Genomic DNA, 10,502 nt, shown 5'->3' with positions numbered 1-10,502 from the left:
ATTCTTGTTTGACTCATGTTTACACAGTCATGCTGCTGAGAATTTATGGTTGAAGCTTCTGACGTTACTAGAAGACAGTTGTTTGTTTTTTAATAGTAAATGCCTTGAGAGAAGACAAAATCCTTTTCTACCTTTTTCCTTTCTGTTTTTGAAGGTTGTTCACTGAATAAAGCTTATGAATTCTAAAATGTCCATCATTTGATTCACCTATGTCTTAATGGCCATTCGGTATATTTTTTCTTAATTATCCGATGAGATGGTTGGTGTGAAAGTGAGATTCTATTTTTAAGACTGTAGAGGTTAGGACTGGTTCTTCCTCACAGCCCCATTCTCCCAGAAATGACTCAGACTCAAACTAGATTTACAAATACCTTGGCCATAAACAGATGGCAGGATAATTTTAAATGTCCTTAGAACAGAAAAATTTTGAAATGATAGACATGCCTGTTACCCTGGTTTGATCATGGCATATGCACATGTATTGACATATATGCCAAATACATACAATTGGTACATGCCAGTTAAAGCAAGGTCTCCCTACTCCATCAATGGAGTTCTTCGGTTAGTTTCATAGAGCAGCTATGCTCTGGGAAGAAATTGTTCATTGTTCCTGGAGAGCTCTTCACTGTCCATTATAATCCTGGCTATTGTCAGCTTTCAGCTTTCAAAATTCACTGTAGTTTATTTGTGTGACCACATCTGACAGCTTCCCCAACACAGTTACTGATGTTTTGCTAATTCAAGATAAGCGTTAAAAGCTTTTCCCATTTAAAATACAGTCTGTAGTTGGGTAATAATGTTTGATAGTCACAATATTTCTGTATTCAATATCCAAGGGATTCAATTTTGACAACAATCATGTGAACTTGTAAGAAGAATCCAAGTCTCAGATGAGAATGTAGCCCCTAAATTCCAGTCTAGACACACCACAAAATAGGGAATCCTGCTAACACCAGACACCTGGATCAATGGAAATGTTAAACTCGTCCCAGGTCACTAATATTGTGGTTACTTGTTACATGACAACAGAAAACTGAGACAATGTTTATTCCCTTCAGTATTATGTGTTATTGATGGTTATCACTTTGGATGTGAAAGTTGTAAGTTACAAGGGAGAGAATGAGCAGTCCTAACAGCCAGGTTCAGTAGCTTTGGGGACATGTTTAAGTAACTGGTTGGCATATGTCAATCCTTAAAATATTTGATTCCATGCCATGGTTTCTTGTCTCCCAGACCCCACTTCTGGTACCAAGTTCTTCATGGAATGAAAGGCAGAAATCATGGAAAAATAAACCATCCCTAAATAGCAGTAGCTAAACGAGAAGTGTTTATTTCTTGGTAAAGTCCAGTTAGCTGAAGACTTGTAAGATTCTCCAGGTAAGAGATTCAGGTGTCAGAGAAACTTCAATCTTGTGTCACAGGGACTTGTTTGGCATTTGATAGTTTGGTATTGCTATTAAGTTACAAATATTTTCTTCTGCAGTTAATTTATTTTCTGACTTTGTTAAGCCATGGAAGAAACTTTGATTTTTATGAAGCCAAAATATTTTTTTATTATATGGATTCTGAGCTTTACCTAAAATTATTAAACCACTCTAACTGATTTGAAACAAACGATAATTTAAGATTTTTGACACCATCTTAACTTGGTATATGATATAAAGTATGTCTCCAATCAAGCTTCTTACCTCTGACTATTGTATTGCCTCAACACATTGCCTTGAGAATCAGGACTGGCACTAAGTTTTACTATATGCAAGTGACATTTATAAATTATCCTGTTTTTTCCTACCTAAAATGCTAATGCAATTTGATACTTGAATAGATTTCCTAACAAAGAATACTCACTGCATTCCAATCACAAAGTAGTAGAGCTCTTTGGTTATTAGCATATTAAAAGTATTTTGTTTTTAACTTACTGGAAGATTTTGCCAGTTCTTCCTCTTTTTTTTCTTTTTTTGTTATACTTAAGTTTATACCTTAATATAATAATAATTCCTGTAACAGAAAATTTTATCTTATGTATTCCTGGCTGGCCTGGAACTCAGAATGTATAGCAGGTCAGGCTGCCTTCTCAGAGATCCAGCTTCTAGGCTTCTGCAGTGCTAGGATTAAACATGTGGACTATGTCTCATTACTTTCCCTTCTGAGACAAGGTCTTATGTAGTCTATCTAGGCTGACCTTACACTTGTTATGTAGTCAAGGCTGGTCTAAAACTCTTGGTCTTTCTGCCACCATTTTGCAGGTGCTCTGATTAGACTGATGCTAGCATGCTACCACAATGAGTTCAGCATGAGTAAACTTTCCACTGAGTTCATTCTATAGCATATTTCCAACTTTTCTGGAATAGTTTTTATACATATTTTGATCCAGGTAGTTTCGAACATTAAGCATGTTCTGTAGTTTTAAGTGAAAAATAAAAGGTGTAAGACATACCAAACTTAATGAGCAACTGGCCAATATTCCAGGTTTTTTTTTTTTTTTTTTTTTTGAGATAGTGTCTTCTGTAACCCACCCAGCCTACCTCTCTTGTAGCTAAAAGGGGTTGGTTGAATTTCTCTCCCTCCTGTCTCAACTGCCCAAGTACAGTGATTATGGGGATGAGCCACATACCCAGCTTCCTGTACAGAATGCATTTTTTCCAACACATTTCATTTTTCCTATATAAAGTGAGGAGAAAGTGAGTGCATATAGGCAGGGTTTTTTTTTTTTTTTTTTTTCCTTCCCCTTGTGATACTGAATCATAAGAAACACTTGGATTTTGTAGTATATTTGCAAAGAACAAGTCTTCCACTAGAGCTTACTACCTAAGAGGTCTGGGGCTGCTGGGTATTTTAGTGTTTGGGACACAGGAGTCAAGCCCTGATCTTCAGGTAAAGTCCGAGGTGTCAGAGCTGTGCATTCTCTCTGTGTTCATATCCAGTCAGAGGACAGCAGTTAGCACAATGGAAGCCAGAGGAAGGTGATGGCTTATGCTGCCAGGTCACAAAGATGTTTAGGGGCATCCATACAAATTTGTTTAGTTTAAGAACTGGATGTTCCACTAAATTTCCCAAGAATCCATTTTAAGACATCAACTGTTTGAGCATTAGTCTTCCATTAACTGAAGTGCTCTAACTGCACATGGTCTCAGTCCAATGAGTAGATGTGCTCCACAGGATAAGAAAGTCAAAATAACCAGCTGCCATGGCTATGAACCCATGCTAGCTAGCTCAACTCACTCAACTTAGCAAATTACTTAACTAGTATTTACTTCAGAATCATCAAAATTTAAGTATGTGTTTTAAAAATCTAGACATAGAAGGTTATCAGTTCATTTTCCTTAAAAATCCTGATGCCAAGACTTAAAAACTAAAGAGAAAATTAGCCAAAACTGTCACAATGTCATATATTTGCAATGCTTTCAAAGCCCAACAGTGATTTTAAAAAGAAATTAAACAACATGCTCTCATTGAATTTTTAAAAATCTATACAATTCAAGCTAATGAAATATTTTATTATACATAGTAAAAGTGGTGTTTAAAAAAAAAAAAATTCAGGCCCAGATGTCTGCAGGAGTACGTGAGGAATGGATTCCACTCGAGTATAAGGAGCAAAATTGCTGAATGAAACCACAAATCCACCACCTCCTTACAGTAAATACTAACACTCACCGAGGCTTGAATTCCCGTGGTGTCAGTAGATATATTTTTAAAGTATTACAAACATGCTTATGATGCATAGGAAAATGGAGAACAAAAGATACAGTTGCATACCGTGTGGACTCCCAAATGTTCTAAGTTACAACTTGTTAAGAATGACAATATACAAAGAAAGTATTTTAAAATAGTGTATGATTCACTGGTGATTATTTTTTTTTTTTACTCAAATAAATACCAAATTTTGCCATTTTAATGTCACAATGAAATTCAGTTTTCAATCCAAGGGGAGGGAGAATCAACTGAGACATGTTCATGAGTTCAGGATTATATATATATTACAATCTGCCTTATAATACACTTGTGGCTTTGTGATAAAAATAACTCAGGAACATATGGAATTCAAGCTAATTTGCATAACTGTCACAAGAAAAAAAGCATTAAATGCATTTCTGAAATAAGTATTCTCATTTAATTTCAGAATCTCAAAACAGCAACAGACCTTGGCCTTGTTTTAAAAAAGTTTAGTTAGACACTAGGCTAGCTAAATAACCTTACTGAGAAGGTTTAACGCAACTGGTATAGAAAATGCTCCCCCTCTAATCTCCATTGTCCATGCTAGAAGAGGTGAAAGGAAAAGGCAGACAATTTCTTTAGCAGCATATATGGCTAAGTCCATCAACCACCTTAACTAGCGTGCCCATTACTGACCCCACTAAAAATACCTGGGCTAACATCAAAAGTTGCCCCTTTCATTAAGCCAAAGACAACTTTGGGGTTACAGTAAATAAGGTACTTTTTGAGACATGATCCAGAGGGATCACCTCTTCACTGTAGGAGAAGGGACAGAGAGAGATACTTGGAAAGGAGGACCAGAGTAAGACACTTATCTAAACTCATATCCAACCCTCTGAACAAAGGAAATGGGACAAGGTTATTAGCTAAGCTCTGTGTTCTAACCACACTACTTAATTACAGTGATCTTAGATGCAACAGCCCACCTCACCGGGCAGCTGACAGCTCAGAATACTTTTGCAATAATTTTTGTAACGCGAAGACACTAAAACAATCTGCTCATGCAATTTTCATTTATGCATTCTGCATCTCTTTGCCAATCTTGTAGCTAAGGATCTTGTTCCAGTCGATCTTAGTACGTGTCACTGGCAACTGTCGACGTAAGGCTTTGAAGGTAGTGTCCGACATCGTCTGATAATTCTCACTGATGGCAGTCTACAAAACACAGTGGTTAGACGTTTAAAGTAAATGGAGAACACAACTACTCACAACACAGGCTACTTTAAGAATACTCTTTAAGCAGCCCATTGCACTGCTCAACGGTGAAATAGAAGAATACAAAATGGACTTAAAAGCTGTTTCAAAGTAGCTACCAAACTCAAGAACCACCCCTCACTGAACACAGATACTTTAGAAAACATACCTGGTATTCATTTTCTGCAGCTTCTACAATCTTTATAAATTCTTTTGCTGTTTGTACTTCATTCTGAAATAAAAGTAAAAAATAAAATAAAATAAGAAAATTAAGCCTACAGTTCTTTTCTCCAGTGCTAGGATTAAACTAAGGACTTGTACATGTTAGAAAAGCATTCTACCACTAACCCACTGTTTTTAAAGCCATGTAGCTATTACTGCAGCTAGGCATGGTGGTGCATGCCTTTAATCCCACCAGCACATGGGAGGCAAGTTTGAGTTGGAGGCCAGCCTGGTCTACAAAGCAAGTTCCAGGATAACCAACAAGGAGGTTATAACGAAACTTTGTGTCAAAAAACAGAAATAAAAAAACCCAAAAAAAACACAAAAAAATGTGAAATTATTTACAAATTACATGATCCAGAATATAGTAAAAGTACAAATAAACAATTAAGAAATTGCCAATAACCTAAAGAAATGTTCAACATCCTTAGTCACCAGGGGAATGCAAATCAAAACAACCCTGAGATTTTACTTCACACCAGTCAGAATGGCTAAGATCGAAACTCAGGAGAAAACAGGTGCTGGTGAGAATGTGGAGAAAGGGTTGCAAGTTGGTACTCAGGAAATCAGTCTGGCGGTTCCTCAGAAAACAGGGAAATGATACTTCTGGAGGACCCCGCTATACCACTCCTGGGCATATACCCAGAGGATTCCCCGGCGTGTAATAAGGATACATGCTCCACTATGTTCATAGTAGCCATATTTATAATAGCCAGAAGCTGGAAAGAACCCAGATGTCCCTCAGCGGAGGAATGGATACAGAAAATGTGGTATATATACACAATGGAGTACTATTCAGCCATTAGAAACAATGAATTCATGAAATTTTTAGACAAATGGATGGATCTGGACAACATCATCCTAAGTGAGGTAACTCAGTCTCAAAAGAACACTCATGGTATGCACTCATGGATAAGTGGATATTAGCCTAGAAGCTTGGAATACCCAAGACATAATCCACATATCAAATGATGCCCAAGAAGAAGGAAGGAGTGGCCCCTGGTCCTGGAAAAGCTCAGTGCAGCAGTGTAGGGGATACCAGGACAGGGAAGCAGGAGGGGGTAGATTGGGGAACAGGGGGAGGGAAGAGGGCTTATGGGACTTTCGGGAAGGGGGAATCCAGGAAAGGGGAAATCACTTGAAATGTAAATAAAGAATATATCGAATTGAAAGAAAGAAAGAAAGAAAGAAAGAAAGACAGACAGAAAGAAAGAAAGAAAGAAAGAAAGAAAGAAAGAAAGAAAGAAAGAAAGAAAGAAAGAAAGAAAGAAAGAAAGAAAGAAAGAAATTGCCAATAGGGGCTGGAGAGATGGCTCAGCTTGGCTCCAGAGAATGTGGGCTCTAGTCCCAGCACACTTATGGTAGGCACTCAACAACCATGTAACTCCAGTTCCAGGGGATCCAAGGCCCTCTGTGCTCTGTACAGGACAATGTACGCACGCTGCACATAGGCATGCATACCAGCAAAACACATACACATAAGACTAAGGAAATTTAAAAAATAAAAAGGAGAAATAGATGGAAAACAGACTTGATACAACTGGATTCAATTGGGAAGAGGGAACTCACTGAGAACTGCTTCTGATCAGCCCTTGGATATGCCTCTGGGGCATTTTCTTGATTATCAAGACTACTGTGGGCAGGACCTGCCCACTGTGTGCAGTGCCCCTGGGCATGTGTTCCTGAGCTAAATAAAGAAGCAAGCTGGCGCGGGAGAGGCCAAGGAAGCAAGTAAGTCGGCCAGCGGCATTCCTCCATGTCTGCCTCAGTACCAGTTACGGCTCTGAACTCCTGCCTTCAGTTCTCTCAGTGATGCTGTGGTGGCTGAAGTAAGAAGGGCCCTCCCAGGCTCATGTTTGAGTACTTGGTCCTTAGCTGGGGGTTGTTTGGGAAGATTAGGAGGTCTGCTCTTACTGGGAAAAGTGTGTCACTGGGAGTCAGCTCTGAGGGCTCAAAGGACAGGTGCCATCACCAGTGTGCTTTCTTCCTATTGGTGCACAAGTGTGTCCTCTCAGCGGCTGCTCCAGGGCCATCCCTACCACGCCTGCTGCCTTCTGCCATGAGAGTGAGGGAGTCCTATCCCTCTGTAAGGGGAAGCCCCACCTAAACTCTTCAGTCCGTAAGTGGCCTGAGTCATGTGTTTTATCAGATGCAGAAAAGAACTTAAGATGGAAGGACTATAAAATACAAGATGAAATAAACCCTTTTCTCTCCAGGTTGCTTTTTGGTCATGGTATTTTATCACGGGAGCAAATAAACCTAAGACAAAGAGCTGCAATCAAAACATCAATTTTTAGTAAGGATATGGAAAATATGGAGCCTTCATCTCCTGCTATTAATACTAAAACTCTAAAGTGATAGTCATTCTGGGAAACAATATGATAATAATTCAAAATACCAAACATACTACATGAATCAATTCCTATAGATAACAACTATTAGTATGCATGACAACAACAAAAAATTAAAAAGGTCTACACAGAAATAGTACATGAATGTACAAAACAATCTAGAGAACAGAATAGCTCTGGTAGCTGGTGGGTAGATGAAGGTATAAAATCACAAAATGGAATATTACTGGGCAACAAAAGGGATTAAAACTATTAACAGAAGTCAATGGTCAAAATTATTAAATGGAAAAGCCAGTACCAAAACACACTATTGATTAGTCATCTGAACTGTTCCTAGCAGACAAATCCATCTTGTCAGAAAGTAGATGGTAAGATCTGTTACAAAAACACAATACCCTCAAACATTATTCTTTAAAAGCATGAATTGAATGTGAATTACTTCTTAAAGCTGTCCAAAATGCACAGAATTGCAATTCCTTACCAACTTTACTTGAAAACTCTTTAATCTGAAGGAAAAATATCACTAAAAGTCAACTATAAAGTTGCTGTTTTACAAAAACATTGTTATTTTATGTTCATTGAGGAACTACTTACAGATACTGTGAGGGAATCTTGTATATCTTTATGACTCACTAGCTGAACATTACCATCTTCATAATAATGAACCTGTTAGAGAAAGAAAATAAAGCAAGAACATTACAGGAATGTTTCCAGGGTACCCTGTCTTACATCAACAAACATTACTACCAATTTTATCTTTTTTTTAATTAGATATATTCTTTATTTACCTTTCAAATGTTGTTCCCTTTCCTAGTTCCCGCCCTCCCTGAAAATCTCATAATCCATCTCCCCTTCCCCAATCAACCCTCTCCCACTTCTCTGTCCTGGTATCCCTTTATACTACGTCATCAAATCTTTCCAGGACCAAGGGCCTCTCCTTCCTTTGGTGTCTAACAAGGCCATCCTCTGCTGCCTGGGTGTCTAACAAGGACATCCTCTGTCTGGAGCCATGGGTAACTCCATGTGTACTATCTGGTTGATGGTGTTGTCCCTGGGAGCTCTGAGAGTACTGGGTGACTCATATTGTTGTTTCTCCTGTGGCTCTGCAAATCCCTTCAGCTCCTTGGGTCCTTCCTCTAGCCTTTCCACTGGGGACCCTGTGCTCAGTTCAATGGCTGGCTGAGTATCCTCTCTGTATTTCTCATACACTGGCAGAGCCTCCCAGGTGACAGCTATATCCGGCTCCAGTCAGCCAGTACTTGTGGGCATCCACAATAGTGTCTGGGTTTTGCAACTGTATATGGAATGGATCCCTGGGTGGGGTAGTCTCTGGATGGTCTTTCCCTCAGACCCTTTGTCTTTGTATCTCCTTCTGTGGGTATTTTGCTCCCCTTTTTACAGAGGACCAGAGTATCCATACTTTGTTCTTCCTCCTTCTTGGGCATCATTTGATATGTGAATTGTGTCTTGGGCACTCCTCCACTGCTGGTGGGATTGCAAGCTGGTACAAGCACTTTGGAAATCAGTTTGGCGGTTCCTCAGAAAACTGGGCATGATACTACCGAAGGACCCTGTTATACCACTCCTGGGAATATACTCAGAGGATTCTCCAGCATGCAATAAGAGCACATGCTCCACTATGTTCACAGCAGTCTTATTTATAATAGTCAGAAGCTGGAAAGAACCCAGATGTCCCTCAAAGGAGGAATGGATACAGAAAATGTGGTATATATACACAATGGAGTACTGTTCAGCTAAAAACAATGAATTCATGAAATTCTTAGACAAATGGATGGAATTGGAAAGTATCATCTTGAGTGAGGTAACCCAATCACAAAAGAACACACATGGTATGCACTCACTAATAAGTGGATATTAGCCCAGAAGCTTGGAATACCAATTTTATCTTGAGCTCAGACTTTTATGGTGAGCTCTAGACCTTCTAGATCTTTGGACCTCTAGCAGTCTTAAGTTTGGAGACTATATATTCCTGCACTGTATCTTCACACACACCACAACTGTCAGTTATTCTACTGATGTCCAACCCTGAGATGTCTAAAACTGGTCTAAAAGTCTCCTCCAAGCATTGCTTCTTTGGAAATGATTCTACCAATCATTTCTCCAAAACTTAGAAATGACTTTACTCAAATATTAAGTGACTCATTACTGTAATTATGATATGTATTTACATGTATCTCTATATATTATAGATATATGTCTTTTTAAAAAGACCAAGTTCCTGACCTTATATCCCAATAAGCACATTAACAGCGTCTCTCCAAGCAATACAAAGGGCTCTGAGATAAATGAAGGGCTATGATATTTACAGCTGCAATGCACAGAAAGCAGGAAGAATGAAATAGTTGCAGAAATAAATACATAGGTATTTTTGGGACTTGCATGTCATGCAAATATTTCTGGGTTTGACCACAAAATGTTAATCTTGAAAGTGAAAAATACAGATTTAAATTTTAGAATTATCTGTGGTAAAGGCAATGTGAAAAATACATTAGGGAACACAGTGATGTGTTAATAAGTAAGGTCTTAATAGGCCTTATATATTTGAACGCTTGTACCCTAGTTGGTGAAACTTTTTGTAGAGATTAAGAGGTGTGGCCTTGCTGGAGGAACTGTGTCACTGGGGACACCCTTTGAAGGTTATGTGCCTTTGGTGATGAATTAGGACGTAAGCTCTTCTACCCTAGCATCATGGCTGCCTGCCTGCTCCACCACGATGGCCATGGAGTCACACTCTGACACTGCTAAGCCCAGAAAACCATTTCCATCTATCAACTGCCTTCCTCGGTCATGATGTTGTTTTCACAGCCACAGAAAAGTAAGACAGGGAGTAAACTAGTTTAACAAATCACGTTGCAAAAGAGCTAGGCCCCAAAGGCAGAACTAGGACAAAGTGGTCCAACCAGGGCATCATTTTTCAAAGTGATGTGACTGTTCAGGTCAGTGCTCCTGAGGCCAAACTGAAGGCAAAAACATGAACAACAGCTATAGTCCACTGACTCC

At 38.9% G+C, this 10,502-nt stretch overlaps 1 protein-coding gene across 1 annotated transcript in view; it reads right to left on the bottom strand.

Annotated features, from left to right (window-relative positions):
* Positions 1-3,375: 3,375 nt before the first annotated feature.
* Capza2 (capping actin protein of muscle Z-line subunit alpha 2) overlaps positions 3,376-10,502 on the bottom strand; it is a 32,013-nt gene continuing 24,886 nt past the window's right edge. Inside the window, exons 8-10 of the mRNA XM_052173269.1 lie at positions 8,076-8,147; positions 5,078-5,140; positions 3,376-4,869 (exon numbers count right to left, since the gene is read on the bottom strand). Coding sequence (XP_052029229.1) covers positions 4,729-4,869; positions 5,078-5,140; positions 8,076-8,147 — 276 coding nt within the window. The 3' untranslated portion in view covers positions 3,376-4,728. The remainder of the gene's footprint in view (positions 4,870-5,077; positions 5,141-8,075; positions 8,148-10,502) is intronic.

Source organism: Apodemus sylvaticus, chromosome 2 (assembly GCF_947179515.1).
Source record: "Apodemus sylvaticus chromosome 2, mApoSyl1.1, whole genome shotgun sequence".
Classification (NCBI taxonomy): domain Eukaryota; kingdom Metazoa; phylum Chordata; class Mammalia; order Rodentia; family Muridae; genus Apodemus; species Apodemus sylvaticus.
This window is presented reverse-complemented; position numbering and strand designations above follow the sequence as displayed.